Below are 24,636 nucleotides of genomic sequence, written 5' to 3'. Positions count from 1 at the left end.
GCATTAGCGTTACTTTTGTTTATACATGAAGCAGCCGAAGACCGTAGAGGGTCGATAACTTGCCCAGGCTCACATGCCTAGGAAGTGGAGGAGCGGTGTGGCCCCAGAGCCTGGTGTCTTACCATTATTATGTCTGTTACCTCCCAAGCAGGCTGCCATCATTCATCCCTTTTCTAGAAGAGCAACATGCAGTGTCGAGGAGAAATACAGCGAAGAGGGTTTGTTTCCGGCGCTACTCACTTTCTTTTTCTTATCTCTCTAATGTTTCTTTTATCTAGGCACCCATTACTTACTGAATGTTCAAAGCTTCCAAATAACATTGTACTATAAATATCATAATGGACACCTACTAAATATTTATAGACTGAATGGTTGAACCTCATTGGAGCAGGCATTATTATTTATGGAAACTGAGCTCCAGGAAATTAAATAACTGCTGAGGGTTACATAATTTATTAGCTGTGGAACTAGAGTCTCAGTTCATCTCTGATTTACTCCAGTCCCTGAGTGTTCCCACCTCATTATAAAGCTTCCTGTTTAATTCCTCCAGGGTCTTCTCCTCACCAAAGTTTCAATATAACACTCTTTTCCCTCTCTTTCCTCCTCCTTTTCGGTCTCTATATTGAAATTTTGTAACCCTCAGTCTGCTGAGTAAGCTCTCCTTGAAATTAAGAGACAAAGTAAAGTGGGTGATCAAAGTCCTACTAACAGGGGAATGACTAATGTCAAAAATGACACTAGTAGTGAAAACCTACTCTCTACTTATTATGTCCCCTTTAGTCCTCACAATGGCCCCAGAGGGCAGATATTTTCATCCCTATTTTGTAGATGAGGACACATGATGGGGCCTGGAATTCTCTTTGGCTATAAAGCATACCATTTCAGAAACTGTATTTCATAATGTAAAAGATTATCCTAGTCACTCAAAAACCCCTTCAATAGAAGGACCGAATGGCCAAATCGGTAAGGAAAACAATATTTCAACAACATGGAAAGGTTTTTAAATTAGATTATACCACAGGTTCTTAGTTATGGCTTCACTTTAGAATACTCTGGGGAGCTTCTAAAAAATATCCAACCCCATCACGAAGCAAGTAAATTTAAATCTTTTCAGTTAGAGCCTAGAAGAGATTTTTTTAAAAAGCCCTTTAGGTGAGTCCAGGGTGCAGCCAGGGTGGATAACTACACAGCATCTGTAGGGAATTATGAGGGAACAGCCATGGTCAATGTGTGAGTTGTTCTCTCATCACCCTGTAGAACTACAGGTGTGTTAATGTGGTGTGTGTGTGCAACAGATGTCTGTAGACTGAATGATGGAAATCTGGAAAATTAAGATTATGTGCATTGAAAAGTACTATACAGATATATTGTATAAATGTATATCCTTTGGCATAAGTAAGAGGTACTTACCATAATATTGTGCCTAATTGTGTTAGTTGGGGAAGTCAGAATTCGCTCATAAACTTTTTATTATGCCATGGTTTATAAAAATATACCTTTACTAAAGTTATGATGTCACAGGCACCTTCTACAGTCCGGTGTCTAGGGATGGAGGAAAGCCCTTGAGAAACGTGTGCCTGATGGCAGTAATTGCTACATTTCCTTCCTTCCCATCCTCCCCTGGTCTTATTACTCTTTCCCTTCCCTTTCATCTCTCCCCTTCCCTACACAGAAGAGAAATTTGAGAGGTACTAATAGTGTTAATTAAGACGAAAGTGTTAATTTTATAGATTAAAAAAAAGGATCTGTTTTTTTGTGCTCCTCATCCTTCAGTCCATATAATAATAAAGAAGACTGAGTTGATTATAGAGTTTGGTCTGCCAATTCTCAACAAAAACAAAAGCAAAAAAATCAGAGGTTAAATATACCATTTTGCTTAAATTCTTCTTCTTTCCAAAATGTATTTGAAGCTGCATACAACATAACTTGCAGAAATAAAGATAAAAGTAAAGATCTTAGAAAAGATGATGTAGCCTTATGATAACCTCAGGAGCTTAGCCGAATTTTGTGAATGAGTAATAAATTTACTGTGGACTTCCGGATAGGAGGAGAAGAAACAGTTTACACAATGTAGTTAGCAAAAAGGAGGAAGTGTACAGTGATTACTCAGGGATGACAAGAAACTTCTTCCTTGAGACTTTACAGGGGACATTATTTGTCAGGATAGCAATGTCCTTGACTAGAGCTTCAAAACAAATACCAAGTAGTTCTTGTTATTTCTCTTCCTGCTAGTTGAAGACATAATGTAAAAGCCCAACTCAGTAAGGTTGACCTTCTAAGGAGATGTTGGATTTGAGCTGATCTTTATAATATACCTTATTTGTTCTTTGTTTATTTTTATCATTTCCTCCTTGCTTTCCATTAAAGATTCTTTTAAATCACAGTGTAGATGAATGAATTCTGTTTTTAACCTATGACACCATTTTGTGTTCCCTCAGTTAACTGTTTACTAACAAGAGAAATTTAGAACTTTCTTTAGTTGCTCAGGATCCTTTGAAGGCCTGAGATCTGCCCAGTCTTATGTTGGCTTTCGTTTTCCTTAAAGTGACATTTGTGGAGGGGGGAGAGGCTGACAGGCCGAGTTGTCTGTGTGGAAGGTAGCACAACCAGGGCTCGCATGTGTGGATGGTATTGATATGAGCCAGAAACACCTTTCCTCTGATGACTATGCAGCTTCAAAAGTAATGGTGAGATTTAGTGCACCCTAAAATCTTATGGTGGCAGGCATGAGTATGGTTAGAAAAGCAAGAGGTGCTCTGCTTCTTCCAATGAAATTAGCTGGCAGAGTGCCCCACCTTCCCAAAAGAGTGAATTCCACATTTGGCAAAGGTTTTTTTTCCCTTCTTCTTTCTTAGAGTCTTTTGCTTTTGTTTTCTGGCCCTCAAGAGTAATAGTGAGCTGAATCTGAACTGAATGAAGAAGGCAATTTTTGCCATGCAAGATCTGTTTGTGTAAACTTGAATTTCAGTTGTCTTTTTCATTTTCTTTTTGGCAGCAAACATTAATGCTTGAGGACACACTGCCACTCATTTTTGGAACACACCAAATATTTGGGTTTTTTTCTGTATGCAGACAAAATCAGCTTCAAGTTGTTTCTGTATATACTAAATGTAAATATTTAGATAAAACAAGGCTATAAATTATGTAATGTACTCCATCATCTGTGGAATTATGAATTGTTTCCTGTGGTAGATTGAAAAATTTATTGAACACTTACTTTGTAGAGGCATTTTAATGGAGTAGGGACACACATTATATGCAATAGACCTGGGGCCATCCCACTCTAAACTTCTAGTCTTGTTGAGAAGTGAAAATATTAAATTAAATTAGTTAAATTATTTTAAAGTAGAATGGTTTTCAGCCACCAAGTCATTCACTGTGGCGAAGTTAAACATGCATGTGTTTGGGGCACCATAGGAATGAGAGTGTGATGAAGTTAGAGAGAGGTGCAGAGTAGGTAGATTTTAAACCAAGTACTAAAGGAGACAACACGTGTTGTCAGTAGATTAAGATCATATTTTGGATGAGGAAGGGGGGAAGATTAAGATCATACTTTGAAAGTTGTTTTGTGTTTTGGGGAAAGTTTTTGAGTTGGAGAACCTGTCTGATAATAATTTTCATTACAATATTAAAATATAATGAATAAGTTACTTTTAAAATATGAGTAAGGATCTGGTGAATGACTCATTTATTCAAATATTTGAAACAAAATTATAGTATGACAAAATAATAATAATAATTTCAGTGTATTTTTATATCTATACACACATATGTATATAATTTTGTGTATAAACCCAGCGAGTTCCTTGTTGTTCAGATGATACACTTTTTATCATCTGTTGGTGTAAAATTAAATTTCAGTTTTTTCACCTGTCATCTATCATCTTCAATAGTGTGACTGCTCTTTTTGTTTTATTTAAAGCCCTATACTTTAATACTTTATGATTTTTATTTAGAAAGGTATTTTTCTTTGCTTCTATTTAAAAACTAAAATTCAGAAAACAATATATTAGGATCTCTCTTCTGATCTTTTAAATTTAACAGTCTAAAAATAAGCTTTGAGTTTGTTTTGGGTTGTTTTTGCAGCATTATTGTATTTATCTCAAGATTCTTGTAGGTTATTTTTTTTCTTTTTAAAGGGGTCTTTGGAATCTATGTATAAGTAACCTGAAAAATGAGTCTTCTCTTACTCATACACAAATATAGCTTTTAATATTATAGTTATACTTCATTTAGACATACTCCATTGGGACAACTAATTGGTCATGATGAAAAAGATTAGTTTGTGGTTCTTTCTGCTTTTAAGTTATATTGCTCCTCTGAGGAATCCATTGCCATCCATCCATTCATCCATTTATTCTTTTATTTGCTCATCTCCATTAATTCTTGTATTTGTTCATCAAATATGTGTTAAGTGTCCACAGTATTCAAGAGAATGAGCTGGTGTCTGGATGGGTGAGAAGGTGCTACAAAATTGCCTACCTCATGACACTCTGGGAGAGAAAAGTAGAAAATATTAATTTTCATTAGTAACATGGTTAAGTAACATGATTTAGGAATTTGAAGATAACAATGAAAACTTTCAACCTGTAGGGAGGTGGGTTAAGTGCTCCAGAAATACTTTTTTAGTTAAGCTGACCAGTTCAATCTTTGGAGTTACTTTTTTGGATGGAGGAACATGTTTACTCCTTAGAATTCAGTAAAATGAATATGATCGAAGATAGTTGTTCTCATCTCAAAATGCCTAGACCATGCTTAGATTTTCAAAACATTTCACACTGTCAGTACTTTTATTTTTGTAGTTAAAATAGACATTACTAAGTACTCATTAACATGGCAAAAAGTATGAAGAGCTGTACACCCTCAAAGCTCATCTTTCCTTTTCTTACTGAAGATGCCTTTGTTGCAATGTGACCATAGTTTTTGAGAAGTGCTTATTATCATCTTTGCTTATTTTTCTTTATTTTAATATTATAAAACATTATTTTCAGAGGCAAAATCAGTAAAGGCTTGGAGGATTTAAAACGTGTTGTTCCAACAGGAGAGACATACATCCATGAAGGACTAAAGCTAGTAAGTTCTTTTGTATTTATGTGCACAGGAGAGATTGTTTTCTAATGCTGTAGTGAAATAATTTCTAACTCTCGGGTAAAACCGGAATACCCCATTATGTGTTTATCCCAGAAAAAAACTTTAAATTCCTTTAGTTGTTCTAGGATTGAGGCTGATAGAAAACATTATGTATCATGGTAGTAAGAAAAATTTAGATGCCATTTTGCCTTTTAGGGAATTTTCTATTTCCTCTATGGTTATAGTTAACCAAAGCTAAAAATCTATGTCATTTAAAACCAATAATAACTACTCTATAATATAAATATATGCATATTTGAAGTAAAATAGTTAACACAAATAAATGTCATGTTTCAAAGGCCAGTCTATAATATTATGATTTTGTCAGGCTTACTGATTCAACTTGACAGAACATGGTGGTTCAAAGTTAAGATTAAATTGCGAGTTGGATAATTATTCTTCATTTTCAGGCAAACGAACAAATTGAGAAAGCGGGAGGCTTAAAAACCTCCAGTATCATAATTGCTCTGACAGATGGTAAGCTGGATGGTCTGGTGCCATCATATGCAGAGAAAGAGGTGAGTATTTAACTGAGACTGTGGTTTACACCCTGGTGTATTTGCTGTGTGTCTGTGCCTGTGTAGCCTGATATTTGAATAATTCACCTTTCTCATTCTCCATCTACCTCTATTTCTATTTCTGTCCGTAGGCAAAGACATCCAGGTCATTTGGGGCTAGAGTTTATTGTGTTGGTGTCCTTGACTTTGAACAAGCTCAGGTGAGCACAGCCAACCTGCAAACTATAATTTAAATCACATAATTGTTTCAAGGATAGTTTATCAAATTCTTTTCATTGATGACTTATGACATTAATTGTTAAAGTTTTCTATAACAAGGGCCATATTCTTGTATGTCTTCATTAATAATGTCTGATTTTGACAGGTTTCATTACTGAAAACAAAACTCTAAATTTATAGAATATTTATTTGGTTTGGAGAAACTGATATGGGACAAATGTTTGGGTTAAAATAATATGAGTACTCCTGTTCTTTAACTCAACTGACAAGATTATTATGACAGTCATATTTAGGTGTTTTAGTTTGACTTAAAACTAAATCCTTAGGGGTGAAGGGATTTATGAAGTTTGCTTCCAAGAAATCTTTAATAATTTTCCTTAAAAACAATTTTTTCATGAAGTTTTAAGAGTTTATATATTAAAAAATTTTTTTACACTCATCAAGTGATTTTACACTTAAATTATTGGTTGAGTATGACTAAGACTTCTGTTTCTTATAACTGTCTCATTTGTAGCCAATAGGGATTCATACTGTTTTGAAATTGAAACTTGAGGTCAATGTAAAGGGGCTGTGGCTGATCTCAGTTCATGTCATGGCGACACATTAGAGTTTCTCTAGTACAATCACCTTCCATTTCTGACAGGCCACCCAGGTGGATTAATCCTGTGGTATAATTTTTCAAAAGAACATAATTAAAATGTAACGAAGTTTATAAAATGTTATATGTCTCAACCACCTCTTAATTAAATTTCCCTTTTTTCTAAAGCTTGAAAGAATTGCTGATTCCAAGGAACAAGTTTTTCCTGTCAAAGGTGGATTTCAAGCTCTTAAAGGAATAATTAATTCTGTGAGTATTTCTCTGGGAGCAGAAAAGGCTCATAATTTCAGAGCCTTTAAAATATTTTAAACTGTAAGAAGTAATCTTGACATCTAGTTGAGATAGTCATTATCTTGAAGAAAAAGACTAAGGAAGACATTTGTTCAGTACTGCAAACACAGTGTAGTGTGATTCTAAAGATTTAGATTTTGTTTGTTAGACTTTGTATTAATTCTTGCAAATTGAGCTTCATGAGATTGGGTTTGTGATTTCAAGTGTAAGATTTTCATAAACCATCTTAGATGCTTCCACCATTTGAGCCTGGAGTTTCTCACCATCTTGATATCTGGAGAGTTTTATAGGCTTGATAGAAGAAATGTAAAATAAAAATTGGGATTGGAATGTGTGATTACTTTCTTTCCAATATGGTATTTCCTAGCTGTTAGTCAGGCAACTTGAACCACCGGCTGAATATTGGACTGCTCTTGTTGTTCTTTCCATTTTCATGATTAACAGTTTCATTGGAGCTCATAACATCTCTGTTTTGAATTCAGCTGAGCAGTCTCTGGTGATCATCAGAATCTGGGCTCTCCTGAGCAGGGTGTGGGGAAGTGGGATGATGAAATGCAAAGCAAAACTGCTGGGCTTTCACAGCTGAGCTTTATGTTTCGTTTTACTGCTTTTTGCTAGAAGCACTAGGAACAGTTGCTATTAAGTATTTATGATATTTGGGTAAACAGCATCCTAAAATGGAAGTGAATGATATAATATTCTCTAAGTCAAAGCTTTTCCTTTAATCTTTAGGTATTTATTGAAAGGGGAAAAAAATCACAGTTTCTTCTGATATTTGGCTCTGGCATTAAAATTTCTCTTTAAAGATCATGTTTTTTTCTTTAGAAATACAGAGTGAGATTTATTGAATTTGGTTTTAGTATCATGTAGAGTTTTTTTCTTTTTTTTTAATTGATGGAGCTTTTCAGAGAAAACAATTTGGCTCAATCACATATTAGTATTTCTAGTGGACGGGCCAAGTGTGAATGCTGAATGGAACATAGATTTAAATATTTTAAGAGTTTACATATAATATTGTCTTTAGTTTTTATGAAAAAAGCAGTATTTTTATAGATGGATTCAAGATAAATACAACTGTGATTTGTTTTAAAATGTAGGAATATGGATGGCATTGCAAAATGGAGGATAATTTGACCCTATAGATAAATAAATAAATAAATAAATAAATAAATAAATTGTATTTTAAATAGAATTTTATTGTGCTTGGGAATTCTCAATTATTTTAATAATTGTACTGGGGAAAAATCCTCACTGAGTTATTCCCTTTGGAATATTTTTTCTGAATACAACACGTTTAATTCAAAATTCTCCAGGTAATTAATTGCCTTTTCAAAACTCTTTATGGGTTATGACTACAGAGTTCTCCTTTAAGAAATTAGTAGTTGACTATCAGAGGAGATAAAGTTGTTGTTGTTCTTTGTTATATTTATTTGTGAAATTTTATTTTTAAAAACTTGTACTAGGGAAACTTTAGAATGGAATATCTAACTATAGTCTTTCTTTCCTGAAGTTATTGATGAACTTTAGCTTGAGTGGGTTGTGTTGAAAGACTTAGCATATGTTGGAGCAGATGTAGAGAAAAAAGAAGCCCCACCATGCACTGCTGGTGGGAATGTAAACTGGTGCAGCCACTATGGAAAACGGTACAGAGGTTCCTCAAAAAATTGAGAACAGAGCCTCCACCTGACCCACAATCCCTCTTCTGGGTGTCTACTCCAAAAATTTGAAAGCATTTACTTGTAAAGATATATGCTCCCTTACATTTATTACAACTTTTTCACAGTAGCCAAGACATTGAAAAAACCTAAGTGTCCTTTGATGGATGATTGGATAAAGAAGAAGTGGTCCATAAGTACAATGGAATACCACTCAGCCGTAAGAAAGGATGAAATACTGCCATTTGAGACAACATGGGTGGATCTTATGAGTACCATGCTAAGCAAAATAAATCAGATCGAAAAGGACAAGAACCATATGATTTCACTCATATGTGAGATATTAAAGAGCAAAAACAAACAAGCAACACAAACAAACTCATAGACACAGACAACAACATGGTGGCTACAAGAGGGCAATGGGGTTGGGAGAAGGATGAAGAGGGTAGAGAGGCCAGATACACAGTGACAGAAGGAGGCTGGGCTTTGGGCGGTAAGCATACAACGCGATCTGCAGATGATGAATTATATAATTGTACACTTGAAGCTTATATTAACCGATGTCACCTCAATGAATTAAATTAAGCTTAATTTAATTCAAGAAAGACAGTATAATAACAGAGAGATTTGTATTATTTTAACCGTACTGGCCAACAGAGCCTCTTGAATTTCATCTGGAGGGGGCTGAGGATTACAGCATTCATCTCAATATGGTTAAACTTGAGCTATTTTGTCACGAAAGGAGTAAATTATCCTCAGGGAGGCCAGCCTTTGGGGAAACCCTGGCAGGGCTGGTAGGTGGACAAATGGAGCCTTTACAGTCACAGATGATCTCACTAATAGCTGAGATTTTTATCAACATGATGGCAGTTTGGGAATGTTGCCCACTTTGTAAAAAATTTTTTTTTTTGGCAGGGCAGACTAACATTTACTTTTATTTTATTTTTTATTTTATTTTTTATTTTTATTTTTTTTATTTTTATTTTTTTTATTGATTATGCCATTACATTTGCTCTATTCCCCCCTCCTTTCCCCTCCACCCTGCATACCCCTCCCCCACCATTTCCCCCTTTAGTTCATGAACATGTGTCTCAAATTCTTTAGATTCTGTATTTCCCCTACTATTCTTACCCTCCCCCCTATCTATTTTCTATCTACTGTCTATACTACTTATTTTCTGTACCTTCTCCCCCCTTCCCCTCCTCCCACTCCCCTGTTGCTAACCCTCCATGAGATCTTCATTTCTATGGTTCTGCTCCTGATCTAGCTATCCTCTTAGTTTGCTTTTGTTTTAGGTGTGGTTCTTAATAACTGTGAGTTTGCTGTCCTTTCACTGTTCATCTTTTTTATCTTCTTTTTCTTAGGTAAGTCCCTTTAACATTTCATATAGTAAGGGCTTGGTGATGATGAACTCCTTGAATTTGGTCTTATCTGAGAAGCACTTTATCTGTCCTTCCATTCTAAATGAAAGTTTTGCTGGGTAGAGCAATCTTGGTTGTAGATCTTTGGTTTTCATGACTTGGAATACCTCTGTCCAGCCCCTTCTTGCCTGTAAGGTCTCTTTTGAGAAATCAGCTGACAGTCTGATGGGAACTCCTTTGTAGGTGACTGTCCCCTTAGTTCTTGCTGCTTCTAGGATTCTCTCCTTCATTTTAATCTTGGCTAATGTAATTATGATGTGCCTTGGTGTGTTCCTTCTTGGGTCCAACTTCTTTGGGACTCTCTGAGCTTCCTGGATTTCTCAGAAGTCTATTTCCTTTGCCATCTTGGGGAAATTCTCCTTTATTATTTGTTCAAATAATTTTTCAACTGGTGGTTGTGCCTTTCCCCCTTCTGGTACCCCTATAATTCGGATGTTGGAACGTTTAAAGATGTCCTGGAGGTTCCTAAGCTTCTCCTCATTTTTCTGAATTCTTATTTCTTCATTCCTTTCTGTTTGATCATTTTTTTCTTCCGTCTGGTCCTCTCCCTTGATTTGAATCCCAATTTTCTTTCCATTACTATTGGTATCTTTTGTATCAGCATTCATTTCAATTAATTTAGCTTCCATATGTTTCTCTAATTTGTGACTAAAATCCACCAGTTCTGTAAGGATCTTTATAACCAGTGTTTTGAACTGTGCATCTGAAAGACTGGCTATTTCTTCATCACTTAGGTCTATCGGTTCTGGGGCTCTGAGTTGTCCTAGAGCCATTTTTGGTCTATTCGTGCTGTTAAGTAAGCGGAGCGAAGCCTTAGTTGTTTACCAGGACGGGGCGACCCAGGTCGCTGGTTTGTGACCTTGTGTGTGGGGGCGGGGTCAGAGAGGGAGCAATGGCGTTCCTCTCCGCTAGCCCAGGGCATCCAGTCACTCAAACGCCTCGGGCTTGCTTATCCGATCCTAATTTTGCGAGCCTGCTGCACCGTGTGGGTTTCCCTTCTCACTGGTTTCTCCGCACGTAAATGCGCGCGACCGACAGACCCACCGCGCCTATTCCCTGTGCGCTCCGGCAGCCAGCTTGCTGGCGATCAGCCCTTGGTTGCCCGTGCGCACCGCGCACCGCCCCGGGAATTTTTTCTTGCTAACCTGCTCCGCTGCTGGCCTCGCTCCTTGTACCGGTCCAGCCGAGTATCTAGTTGTCCTTTGGACTCCGTATTGTCGATTTTCCATGTGGCTTGGTTGTTACTGCTGTTAAAAATAGTTGTTCTTAGATTTGGTTGTGCACAGAGGTGAGGTGGAACCTCCACCTACTTCTCCATCTTGGCGGAAGTCCTCCCACTTTGTAAAAATTTAAGGAATTTCAAAAACTATAACTCTCTTCAAGGCAGAAATTTCTCCACCCATAACATAGAAAAACTATAATTCTGCCTCAAATTAGAATAGCACTTTATACTTTACAAAGTATAATATTATCTTAAAAATTATATTTGATACTTAAAAAATAAAGTGTATGTATTTCAGGGTAAGAGCAGATAGAAAAGAATGCCTCTTTATTTTTTTATGATTTACCAAACTAATGTATAAAATCGTACGTGGAATGTATTTATACAAAGCCAAGCAAATGAAAGAAATCTAAACATTTAAGTCTTTCAGCTCTTTGGGACTGTGAAAGCAGAATATTTGCTGAATTGATCATATTTTCTTGCTAGCAGTTATTTAAATAGGTCTGACCTTTTTCATTATCAGTTCATTATTTAAAGTTAATCTTTAATTGAGAAAAACTGATAACATGGTTTTCCTGTTTTGTTTTTGATTTTCGTCCTCCCTCTGTCGCCCATCGAAATCCAGTGACCAGGTTGGGCTGCACCCCTCCCTGTATAAGATGCCACACTGTGTTCATACAGACTTTGTCTAGAATCAGCTTCTTAATCGTCCAGTACAGGAGATTCATTTTGGAGCCTTTATTGTGGTTAAAAGAAAAGTAACATGATAGTAATTCAATCTATGATAACTTCAAAAGCAGGAGACTGAAAAAGGCCTTTGTTATGAACACTTTGCCTGTTAACAGTTTACTACATTTTGAAAAATGTACTTGATTCAGAAAGTCATTCTAATTTTTTATTTCAGTTGGGAGGGAAATGTATTATTTAAAAATTTTTAGATTTCTCTCCTGGCAAACATGGTATATAACCAGTTTTTGGAATACTGGTTTAATCTCCAATGTTAATTAGCATGTATGAAGGTTTAAAATTCATTATCTCAAGTAGGTACTGGTGAAAAATCTTTCCTCTTTTTCACTCTTCCCATTGTCTAATTTATTCTTTTTTTTTAAATATTTTATTTATTTATCTTTAGAGGGGAAGGGAAGGAGAGAGGGAGAGAAACATCAATGTATGGTTGCCTTTCGTGCGTCCCCTGCTGGGAACTGGTCTGTAGGGAACTGGTCTGCAACCTAGGCATGTGGCCCGACTGGGAATCGAACCGCGATTGTCTGGTTCGCAGGCCCGCGCTCAATCCACTGAGCTACACCAGCCAGGGCTTAATTTATTCTTTTATATACTCATTTATTGAGCTTTTACTATGCTTAGGGGCATCATATTAGGCTTGGAAGAAGGGACACACACTTAAATAAGACAAGTTATCTGCTCTAAAGGGGCTTGAAAATAATGATAATTTGAGGTTTGGAATATGGTATCCCCCGAAAGAATTCTAAAATGTGGGGATTTGGAGGAGTGAGATTTCAATGAGTTCCCCTTTGTGATTCAAAGGAATCCTATAATGCAATTTATGTTAAAATGCCAATATGGCGAAAGGTAACAGAAGGATGGATTACGTTTGGTTATGTGAAGTCATGGAAGGCTTCTCATGGTGGGATCTGGATTGTGCTGTGACAGTTGGAATAGATTTTGGGGACATCCTGAGCTGGGTAGCTGAGGCACAGGAGGGAGTGTGACTTGGCCTGGATTATGGAGGGAAATGGGGGATAAACATTGACTGGTAGACTGGATCCAGATAATGGAGACCCTTAAAAAGTTTGGGTGAGGGATGGTTCCTTTTTTTATAAATGATTAGGGGACCATGGAAGATTAATTTAAAACATGACATTTATATGATAGCAGTGAATGTTTAGGAAGAATATTTGTAATAGTATATAGGACAGTTTGGAAGATGGAAGGGTGTGTTCAAAGTCTCTTGCAATAATTTTTGTAATATATAGTGAAGGAAACCTAATTTAGTGGTGGAGACAATACAGTTGGGAATAGGAAGACCTGACTGTGAGTTCCAGTTCTGTCGCTGCCTAGTGGTGGCCTGTAGTATATTCTATAATGTAATCTCTCTGAGTCTTAAAATTCTCATCAGTCAAATGAGAATAATGATGTCTGTTTCACTGGGTTGTTTTATGAATTAAATGAGATAATGTTTAAGAATGATCTAACTCAGAAGGGCTGGCCTTTAAAGCAGTTGGTAGGAAGCAGAGAATGGCACAAGCTAGGACCGTGTAGGATGGAGTGTGTTGATTCTTCGGTAGAGCTGTCCCCTGAGAGAGATGGTCAGCATTCTGAACAGTCAAGATTTGGGCATGGCATTTATATGTGAGATGATCAAATCTAGCAAGTGGGTCATAATAACAAAGGTTCCTAGATGACGTAGTCACCCAAAGTCAGGTATTTGGCTGTGCCCTAGTTCTAAATCCTGCGGTCTTGGGCCTAGAACCCAGTCAACAGCTGGGAGAGGAAATTCAGTATTCCCAAGACAAAAGCTCTGAGGAATTTCAGGACCCTGCATTTGGAAAAGAGCCACCATTCTTGTGGGGGAACCTGCAGCACTAATTAGTGATTCAGAGCAGAAACTTAAGTTGGTAAGGAGGAAAGAGCATCCCTGATGGATACCAGTTCCTCAGGGCTTATTTCAGGCACTGGAATTCTAGGTCTTTTGAAATAAAACTAGGCCAAGAACCTTGAGGGAAATGACTAATAAATTCTCTGTCCAGGTCAGAGTCTTGTCAGGGACAGAGTGGAGCTGAGGCTGCAGGTATGAAACCCTTTTCTCTTTGCTGAGTCAGACTCTGAAGGCTCTGGTAAATTCTAGCTGGAAACTAGTTGTGGCTGTGTAATTGTGGTAGCAGTGACACTGGAAATAAAAAGGTAAATCTGGGAAGCTTGAAAAAGTTAACGGACCTTGAGAGCTTACTGGATATATAATGAAAAGTAAAAAGAGTGGGTCAATGTAACTTGGGCATTGTCCCCCCAAGATGACTGACTAGAAACTGAGTGAATGCTGTTTTTACAGAGGGTCCTGGAGTGTTGGAAGACAAGCTGGAATCGGGTAGAAGCCTAGAGATAGATGATGACTTGGGTCTAGGGAGAAATCCTGGTGGAGATGTTCCTTAGTAGAGACCTGGGAGTCCAGTGAAATACTCAGGTCAGAGAGCTTCAGAACCTCGGGCACTGCTCCTCCTCCTGCTGTTTCTTCTCTCCCATCGCCCACAAACACAGGGATGTAATTTTTCTGTTTTCCAATGTAGATTATCTTTAACATCTCAGAATGTTTAATAATTATTTTTGTATTCTTGGAGAGGTGAAGGCAGGACTTTTGCTTAAAAGTAAAATATTCAAACTAGTATAAGTCAGACTGACATGTGAGTATCACGTGGTTTCTAGATTAGTGTTTCATAATGCAGTCCTGTGGAAGAAAATGTTAAAAAGTTTAAAAAGTCAAGATTCCAGAAAAATATGGAAAGAATAAAAGTCAAAATGCTCTGTGGAAAATCCTCCTTCTTTCTTCCGCCCTCCCTCCCTCTCTCCTTGCCTGTCTTCCTCCCTCCCTCCCTCCCTCCCTCCCTCCCTCCTTCCCTTCCCCCCTTCCTTCCTTCCTTCCTTCCTTCCTTCCTTCCTTCCTTCCTTCCTTCCTTCCTTCCTTCCTTCCTTCTTTCTTTTCCCTAAAAGCAAGACCATGGGATGTTTTTCTCTTTGCAATTATTTCCACACTTTTTTTGATAGAGTACTTCAGAAAGTATTAAACAGAAGAGATGGATCACTTGTGAAGCTGGTTTAATAAATAACCCTGGTAGAAAAGAGTTAGGAGCACTGCATCCTAGGTGATGTCCCTAGTTCCTAGTTCCTAGTGGGGAAGCCCAGGGACAGAAATAGGAAGGGAATGGTCACTCGTCCGTATGGGAAATTTAACTAAAACCATAACAGGTTCTTAAAGGGAAAAAAATGCAATATACATTTCAAAAGCAACTTCATTCCTAGTGCTGGATATAGAAACTTCACTGGACCTTGGAGCCAAATTATTTTTCTCAGTAATGTCTAGTGTCGTTATTGTTTTTTTAATATCTAAGAAAGGTATCAAACTATGTTTTAATGGAATGAGAAGACATTGCAAAATCATTTCCTCTTCAAGTAAAACATTTCCCTAGAAGAGTGTACCTAATAAACATTCAGATAAGACCTTGGTTTAAGTGATTTTTAGCAGGTTCTACTATGAATGTTGACTGGTTAGTTGTGGAAATTTCTGATTATAAAATCACTTTTTGATTAAAAACCTGAAGTCTGAGTTACCTCTATAGATAGGTTAACAAGAAAAACAACCAAACTGGCAGGACTTACTTAAAATTATAAATTGGTTTCTAGGATACCTTTTAAGCAGGGCTGTGTATACTGTAGGGCTCACTATAAATCAGATTCTTTGGGACCTCTGTTTATCTGAGTATCTTCAGTACTGAATGTAGAGGAGCCTTATTATGACATCTTTCATATTAATGGTTGGAAGGTTGGGATTGTATTTACCTCCTCCTTTTTTTATACCTACTGTCTAATATAGCATTGGTAAACAGTCTTTGCTTAATTCAAATTTATCAATAAACAAAACCCATGCTTCTTGAAAATATTTTTATTTTTATAATATAGTTATGGTATATTTAAGCATTAAGGAAAGCAATTCTTTTTAATGGGGGGCAAGAAATGCTTAATTTTGAATTGACTTCTGATTACGTATAATTTAGATTTTATTCTCTTATTTATATTCCACTGTATTAAGGTTTTTGGTTTTAAGTGACAGAAACCAAGTTCATGCTAGCTTAAGCGGTAGAACATGTTTTTGGCGTATACAAGTATAACTGGGTGGTGCAGAGGAGGAAATTGCCTCAGTTGCAGTTGGATCCAGGGAATCAATCAATCCTTGTTCTTAGGGTCTTCTTCCTTTGTAAAATTTGCCTGTGCTTCTGTTTGCCTCATTCTCCTTGTTCAGATGAGAGTCAGATGAAGTAATTTGTCAATGGTTTCAGGCTTACATGGTCTTCAGTTAGCAAACCTGTTGAAAAGAAACAGCTGTTGTCTCTGGACTTCGGGATATTTGGTTGTAGATAAGGACTCTGATGAACTCAATTGGGTCAAGTGCCCATTCCTCTGCTGATTATGTTGTTGACATTGTGTGGACTAGCTTGAGTAGCTTGCCGTTCCCATGAGGTCGGAACCAAGGTGGAGAGGATAGAAGACATCCTGACCATAGCCTCACTAGGACCACATGGAGTGGAGAATAACTTCCCCAGTAGAAACAGAAACACAGTTCATAGATGTGTTAAAGATAAAATAGTGTTCTGGGTAGGAAAGAAAATTAATGGCTATTATAATCTAATGTATTCAAATGCATTTAAAGTATTTTTGACATATATTCTAATAAGGTACTCCATCTTTTCTAAATTCCAATGAACTAAAAAAATAGAAAATTTGCCTTAAATTATTCATTTTATTTACTGAAATTTTACAATATTATCTTGATATTCATTGTCCAATGCTCTACTTGTATTTACACAATAATTTTACTTAATATTAATATTGCTCATTTATTTTTCTCTAGTTGGTTGGGATTGTAGGTTAAGGAAGTCAAATCACTTTGAATAAATAACTACAGCTTTGTGATATTTTGTGAGAAAGCTTAACTGGTAATGCAGGCTTATGTAGTCAAAATTAGTACTCAGTGCTTATTTCATAATAGTCATTTGTAGGGCTACAAAAGGAGACAACCTTTAGAGACTCACCTGTTCTTGAAAAAGCAGATTCAATTCCATAGAAGGCCACTGAAAAAGAGGGTAAAGTGGCTAAGGTTTATGACTAATTGTATCATCAGTGTAAAGTATAACAGGTAAATGCATGATTTCTCTGCTATATCTTATTTTTCCCCAAATCTTATAATTTTAATTGATTCTGAAACACTTATTGAATATGCACTGTATTCAAGATACTTTTCTGGATGTTGGGTTATAAAAGTGGATATGGTACCCCTGACTTTTCTGAGCTCACAGTTTTTAGGTATATACATTTGATTGTAAAATTAATAGAAAAACTGTTAAAGCTCTTTTTCTATTTTTGTTGCATAGGAAAATATTTTATTTACCACTCTGGAGTTTTGAAAAAATCAAATGGGACAAAAATGAACTTAGAATGCTTGGTAGATCTATTTCACATTTTAGTTAATAAAACGAGAGAATGGGTAAATAGGACTAATTTGAAGTAATATGTGCATCGGAGTGAGAAACACATTGGGACTCAATGTCTTTAGATTTTTTAAACGTATACATTTATTATTACTTTATCCCATAATTTCCGTGCACTTTTTGTGGAAATTCAATTTGTCCCTTAAGAAAACATGGAATGATCATTCTGAGTTTGTACTCACCAAAAGAAAAGGAAAAAAAAGTAGAGGCAGATAAATTCTTCTTTCAAATCACAGTCCATTTTTGGCATATTTCCCTGTTGTAGAAGCCATCATAAAGGAAAACCTGCTAGTATGATTTGTTGTAAAAATTGCAGTCGTGAGTGTAGAGGAATTTAAATGTCATTTAGGGTTTTTTTCCCCCCACAATTTTCACCAACAATATAATCAGAACTCTGTTATGTTTGGAGCTGAGAATAGTATAAGGCAATGGTTATAACTTACATTCTTCCCCAGGTTTCTTTGGGTTAAAGTTTGTTTAGAAATTTGTCACTGTGCTTGTACTAATGGCTTACTTGCAGAGAAAGGGAGAATCCATATTTAGAAATGGGTCGGTGCAGAACACGCCGTATTGAGCAACTGGTGTTTTGAATCTCCAAGCATTTTTTAAAAATGAACTCAACCAAAACATGTGATTGCAAATAACCATTGTTTTTCACTGAAGTATTACTTCTTAGAGGAAAATATATTTGGTAGCGTTGCCAAAATGTATTTGGCACCCAGAGAAAAAGTAAAAATTATAAGTCAGTGTATTGAAAGGTGAAAAGCAAGCAGGAAAAAATTGTGAGAAACATCTTCCCAGTTGCTTTAGCTGCTTATTTTATGCACATGTATGGCAAATTACTGGTGCTTCATTTTGGGGGCAGCTTTAAACTATTGTTTCAGTAATTTTTTTTTCTTGTGAGATTTAACCTTGGAATCTGTCATATTTGGGATGAGCTCCTGTAGTGCTTAAAGCTGCTCAGGACATCAGAACATGAACTGTTTGGTTTTTAGACTTTATTATTGTTCCTGCTGATACCGTTTGACATGCTATATGTCATGAAAATGAGCAGTTTCTGTCTGTTAAGGACACACTGAGGGTGCCTGTAAATTATCTGTAGTGTTCTGTTGTAGGTGGTGTTGTATACCCACAGTCAGTGTTGGAAAACTACTGCTGTGGTGAATAGCTTGAATTTTTGATAAAGTTTTTAAAATGTTAGAGATGTTTGGGTATCATTGAATTTAGTAAGAGAAAACATTTGGCTTTTAACTTTCTTATGTTAATATATGGCAGGCTTTAATCATGCATGTTAAAGGAGGCTTTCAAAACAAATACATTTTAAATAGGACAAAGTTTTGATGATGAGGACAGTGACTGTTATTATAGAGAGTAAATATATAAACCATCTTTATGTATTTTATTCACAGTTTGCAACAATATGCTGGAATGTAGCATTTTTTACACAAAGTACTAGAACTTAGAATTCTATGTATTTTAACATCTTTTCTATTATAGATTTTTTTACTAGATTATAAATACAAATTTTGCAGATGGTCCTCTGTATACCAGTAGACAGCTTCTCTGTCTCGACCTCTCCTTCTTGGAAGTTCACACATCTACCTCCTACCCAACCTGTGCCCTGCAGGTGCAGCTGCCCGTTGAAAAGTGCCCTGTGATTCACAAACACAGGAGGGAAGGAAACTAAGAGAAGGAGCAGAGGGCAGATATCCTGCAGGCACACGCGTAGGCAGACCACATCTTCTACTGTTGGCATCTCATTTTAGGAATCATGTTCCCTCATCCTGCTTGCATCACTTGCTTTCCTAGTGGTTGTGCTGCCTGAATTTCTATGTATAGATTTTTATGGCTAAAAAAATCCTCTTGATTTTTCCTAGATATAACCCTATCTAGGTTGTTTGAAGGATCATCAGTACACATAGTCACATTCACATAGAGGGTGGGGCAAAAGTAGGTTTACAGTTTGTATGGACAATACAAAAATAAACTTTTTGCATACCTGCAACTGTAAACCTACTTTTGCCTCGCCCTGTATTAGTGTGAAAGAGTCGGTAAAGTGAGAACAGTTGCATTGAAACAGAGTATTTTAGGAGGTGAGGCAAACCTAGATAGTGATCGAGTCTAGAAAGGAAGTATCCGTGTCAGACAACGGGGGTGAGGAGGGACTAACACTAACTTATTCCTTGTTAAAATTTTCCTCCAAGTCAGTTCTGTGTCCAGAAAAAATAGAAAAAAAACCAAGACTAAATAAAAGCCCCAAACTTCTGCCTTCTACCTCAGAATGACCTTTCTGTTTCCAGAACTCCAGGCAGGTTCTAGGGTTTTTGAACTATGACAACTAAATGCCACTGATGTCATTACCTTTATGAGAAAAGTGTGCCCTTAGATTGAAAAACAAATTAATTTTTCTAAACACAGTTTAATTTTAGTTTTCCAAATGCTTGCTGTGTCCCTAAAGGAGAGCCAGAATCTCTGGTAGCCTGTCTTTTAGGTGCTGGAAGACGGTAAGAAGGAAAAAGGATAAGTGTTTTATCCATATGAAACAAATTTGCGATAGGAGCCAGTGTAAGAGTATGATAATAGAGAAAAATAAATAAAAAGAAAAAGAGCCCTATGCATTTGGGTATTATATATATATATATAACTACTTCATAGGATTATCTAAATTTTTAATTTATTCAAAGTCAATAGTACTAGAAGTTTTAAAACAAATTTATCTGTTTTCCCCCAAAGTCAAAGCTTAGTGACATATATATGAAGATATGATATAAACCAGATTTTTAATTGTTTTTAATAGTATAAAAGGAGTCCAGGCAAACGAGAAGCTAAATTTCACTCGTTTGTCAGATATTAGGTTTTGTAATGATGAGACTATCAAGAGCGTGCTGGTCAGAAGAATGGCTTTGGACTCATCAGACCTGCTGAGATCCGACTCTGCTACTGCAAAACTAGGTGTTCTAGGGCAACCTAAAAAAAAATCTCTGTAGGCCCCAATCTCCTCATGTATAAAATGGTGATAGTAATGGTAGGTATTTATAATACTCTGGAAGAAATTCAGATAAAGTGTATAGCACAGTTTCTGGAACGTAATAGTTGTGCAACAGATTGTAACCATGATTATCACACTTAGAAATTTGAATGCTGATGTTTGTACTAAATTTATAAAGTTTGACTTTTGTCATCCATATTAATATTTCAGGATTTAAAAGTAGGGATTAGGTAATGAGGTACATATTATTTGTATTTATAAATATTCCTTAATATAATACCAATATCACTTTTTAAATTTATTTTTTTAATTTAGTTATTTTTCAAGTACAGTTTTTTGTCTATTTCTCCCATCAAAGCCCACCCCCTGTCCCACGCTCCCCACCTCCCCCCCCCATATCACTTTTTGAGTGAACTGGTGTTTCTGATTAAACTGGGGCTTCAGTAACATATCTTTTCATGGTGAGCATTAAGTTCATTGTCAATTTATAAATATTTTACATTCCAAAATCTCAAATGGTGCAATTTTGCGTCAAGTGCCAAGATGACTTAAAGTGCCCTGGTTGTATTAACAGTATTTGGCTTGTCTTTAAGTTTGGTCTGTGGGGCTCTTAGCTCTCTCTGATGTCAAATAGGGCTGACCTTTCATGGAAACTATTTTCCGTTTCTACTGGGATATAATGAAGACAGATGGCATCACATATTTGAATAAACATTCTTACAAGATCCACAGATGATGAAAGTGCAGAGTACGAAATATAATGAATCAGCGGTCACATATAGGACACCTGATCCAATGCTCAGTCAATCAATAAAAGTATTTAATTTGGGAAAAATTAACTAGAGCATTGAAAATATCTGTCCCTCTCTGTTCATTATCATTTAGTGATGACAATTTTAATTATAGACCCATTGTGAAATTTTGAACATTTGCTCTTGTACAATTACTTGGTAAAAATAAATTATGGACTATTTTGTATTTATTGAACTGACTGTTTAAAAAATTTAATGATGTAAACTTTTTGCATATGTGCATTAAATTACTTTGACTTCTAGTTGTTTTCTTAAAATAGGAACATGGTAAACTAGATGAAAAAAAACAAAGTTAGAAAAATATTATTTTCTTAAGAATTCATACACTTTCTTTTTTCTCTTTTTACCCTACTACATTTTCTCTCTGTCTTAGATTATTTTTCATTTGGAAATGGTTTTGGTTAACTTAGTTTCAAATTACACATTCCTGGATTTCCAATCTTCACAATTTATTGAAGGGCTAGATGCTTTTTCATATAGATTAATTTTATTCTGTCTTATCTTTGTCCTAATATGATTGCTGCTTTCCTTACTAGATAGACATTCATAATATTCTCATTAATTCACACATTAGTCGGTAGACCCTAAGCATGTTTGGGTTGTGCCGCATACATGAAACAGTGTGCTGGTCCCGGAACAGTTGTGCAGTTTACTGTGACTCCATTTCTGCACCCAGAGTTTGTCTTCTGATAAAGGAGGTGATTCATCCACTCAAACAATATGATATGAAGTCCAAAGAAATTTAAAAGGTGAAAATGAACTTTAGAGAAGGGCAGATAATGGTCTGTGAGAAATTCAAATGCATTACATCAGATGGTGATACCAATTTTATGACTCAGTCTAACCTGCTTACCTTTAAATGAATGTGTTACCTGAGTTACTTTTCAATTCTGTGAACTCATTTCTGTGAAACTCATTTTATTAAAATAATTAAGTATAAATAAGTGTATATATATTATATATGTATATATGTATATGTATATATATACACATAAGAAGTATTAGCATTAATGGTATTTGAGGCTGAGACATCAAATAGAAATGCCACAAAGAAGTGTTTATTTATCAGTATTATATTGAACCTCTTACTAGAAAACATTAAATTAGAATAAGTGTATATTATACAAGTTACTGCAAGATATAACCAACCTTTGACTATTTCCCATGCTTAATGTACTGTGACTTTTTATTTTTGTAAAATTTAAAAAAATTTTAAGAGATTTTACTTATTTATTTTTACAGAAAGGGGTAAGGAGGAGAAAGAATAGGAGAAAAACATCTATGTGTGAGAGAAACATTGACTGGTTGCCTCTCACATTCCCCCACCTGGACACCTGGCCACAAACCAGGCATGTGCCACCAAGAATCAAACTGTCAACCTTTCAGTTTGGAGGACAATGCCCAACCCCTTGAAACACACCAGTCCGGGCTGTAACTTGATTTTTAAATCTCAGATCTGAGTACAACGTAGATTGCTAAATGATCTTGAACTTTTTCTTTAAAATCAAAATACCTTGCAGGTCATTAACAGGGTCTGGTTTCAGAGATGTAGACCATCAGTGATACTTGGAGGTATTTAGCCTTCAGTCTTAAGGAGAGCTCCAGAAGCAGAACTGCTCAGTGGTCTTTCTAGTGAAACTATCTTTTTAAAAATGTTTTGATAGATTACCTCAAGTGAAAAAGGAAGTCAACACACATACATTTGTCTTAAATATTATGAGATCTAACTTAATGATGGTCAATATTGGTAGGAGAGAGAAAACCAACATAATTTCAGAAATTCACATAGGTCATTCTGGGATACATATTCATTGACATCACCTTTATAAAATCTCTGTAACTTTTTGATTTGCGTTGTTCCAAGAAACTTTAAAAAAAATGTCTATCTCTAATAGATTGAATCTTTAAACCACTCTCTTACTTTTTCCGATGCCTGAAACTTTTTTTAGTGATTCTAACAGAGGTGTGGCTAAAAAGAACAGTCTCCTTAATAAGATCTGTTTTGAAATAAATTCTTGCAGAAGTGCTGCCAGGCAAAACAGATTTGGGGGCTTGTGTTTTCCTTTGACCTTCCATTTTGGTGGCTCACTGTCCTCACTCTCATCTCAGATTGGCCAGAGCTAAAGCTATAATGCCTTTTTGTTGTTGTTGTTAGTTGGAACATTTTTACATACATATGCCATTTTTTATGTTTTATTTATTTTCTTAATTTAATTATTGTTCAAGTACAGTTTTCTGTCTTTTACTCCCATCCCAGCCCACCCCCCAGTGCTCCCCACCTCCCTCCCATTTCCGCCCCTGTTAGTTTTTGTCCATGTGTCCTATATACTTGTTCCTGTGACTCCTTCCCCCTTTCCCCTGAAATTCCCTCCTCTCTCCCCTGCCAGCCTGTTCCCTATTTCAGTGTCATTGTTTTTATTTTGCTTGCTTGTTTGTTTTGTTGTTTAGGTTGCCCCGGCTGGTGTAGCTCAGTGGATTGAGCGTGGGCCTGCGAACCAGAGGATCGCAGTTCCATTCCCAATCAGGGCACATGCCTGGGTTGCAGGCCAGTTCCCAGCAGGGGATGCGTGAGAGGCAACCATACATCCATATTCCTTTAGCAAAACTTTTTTTCTGTGCTCTTTATAGTCCTGTTACCTGGATCATGTCAAAACATTTAAAGATGTTAGTGATTTGAGATAGGTCCCATCCAAGAGGGCACATTAGCCTTCGACAACAGTTTTCAATTCTTAGCTCAATTCTTAATTGAACAATGGTACCCACTCCTCAGTGGATAAGAGATGTAGTAGACCCAAAGGAGGTGTTTGGGTGTTGAAAGGTTTTTGGGTGCTGTGGAATCTCTTTGGTAATTTCTGCAATTAAATAGATCTCATCTAGAGCTTCTCAGCTATCAAATTTTACTATATATCTTCTCTAAAAGTAGATTCACAGGGAAACAATCTAAAACGTACAGAAGAAAGTGTATATTTTGACGCATATTTAGCCACAAAAGTTCCCTGATTTGACATAACCGATTGTCAGAGGCTGACAATTTGTATTTTCACTGTTAATAAATAGAGCACCAGAAGCATTATTTCCTGCTACAGTTCTTCCTTCCTGCTACAGTTCTTCCTTCCTGTTCTAGTTATCAGCAGGAGATGCTAGAAACCACTGCACATACATCATCTGTCTTCAAGTTCCGCCAAGAAAGGAATGTTGTTCAAAGATCATCTGGAATTTGTCTGACTTTGATAATGAAGTGCAGAGCAGTTCCAAAAATAAAGACAGGATTGTGTGACCATTAGGAACAGCTTATTTCATCATTGTTGTTTTTCACTCGTAGCCCTGTGCCTTGTATGGTGGTTTCTGTTTTTCAGGACAAGTTCACTGAGAAGAACCATTGTGTTTCTGTGCTCTGGGAATGAGGGAGTGCAGTCTGTGGGTTTTTTTTTAAAGATTTTTATTTATTTATTTTTAGAGAGAGGGGAAAGGAGGGAGAAAAAGAAGGAAAGAAACAGTGATCAGTT

At 36.2% G+C, this 24,636-nt stretch overlaps 1 protein-coding gene across 2 annotated transcripts in view; it reads left to right on the top strand.

The window, feature by feature from the left end:
- Positions 1-24,636, top strand: part of ANTXR2 (ANTXR cell adhesion molecule 2) — a 153,771-nt gene that overhangs the window by 15,091 nt on the left and 114,044 nt on the right. For both annotated transcript variants that reach the window (XM_053655651.1, XM_053655650.1), the window contains exons 4-7: positions 4,992-5,073; positions 5,541-5,648; positions 5,780-5,848; positions 6,634-6,714. In XM_053655651.1, the coding sequence (XP_053511626.1) occupies positions 4,992-5,073; positions 5,541-5,648; positions 5,780-5,848; positions 6,634-6,714 (340 nt within the window). The remainder of the gene's footprint in view (positions 1-4,991; positions 5,074-5,540; positions 5,649-5,779; positions 5,849-6,633; positions 6,715-24,636) is intronic.

The sequence above is a fragment of the Artibeus jamaicensis genome, unplaced genomic scaffold (genome assembly GCF_021234435.1).
Source record: "Artibeus jamaicensis isolate MK-2021 breed Jamaican fruit bat unplaced genomic scaffold, CSHL_Jam_final scaffold_1031, whole genome shotgun sequence".
Classification (NCBI taxonomy): Eukaryota; Metazoa; Chordata; class Mammalia; order Chiroptera; family Phyllostomidae; genus Artibeus; species Artibeus jamaicensis.
Note: the sequence above shows the minus strand (reverse complement) of the source record. Positions and strands in the feature narration are given on the sequence as shown.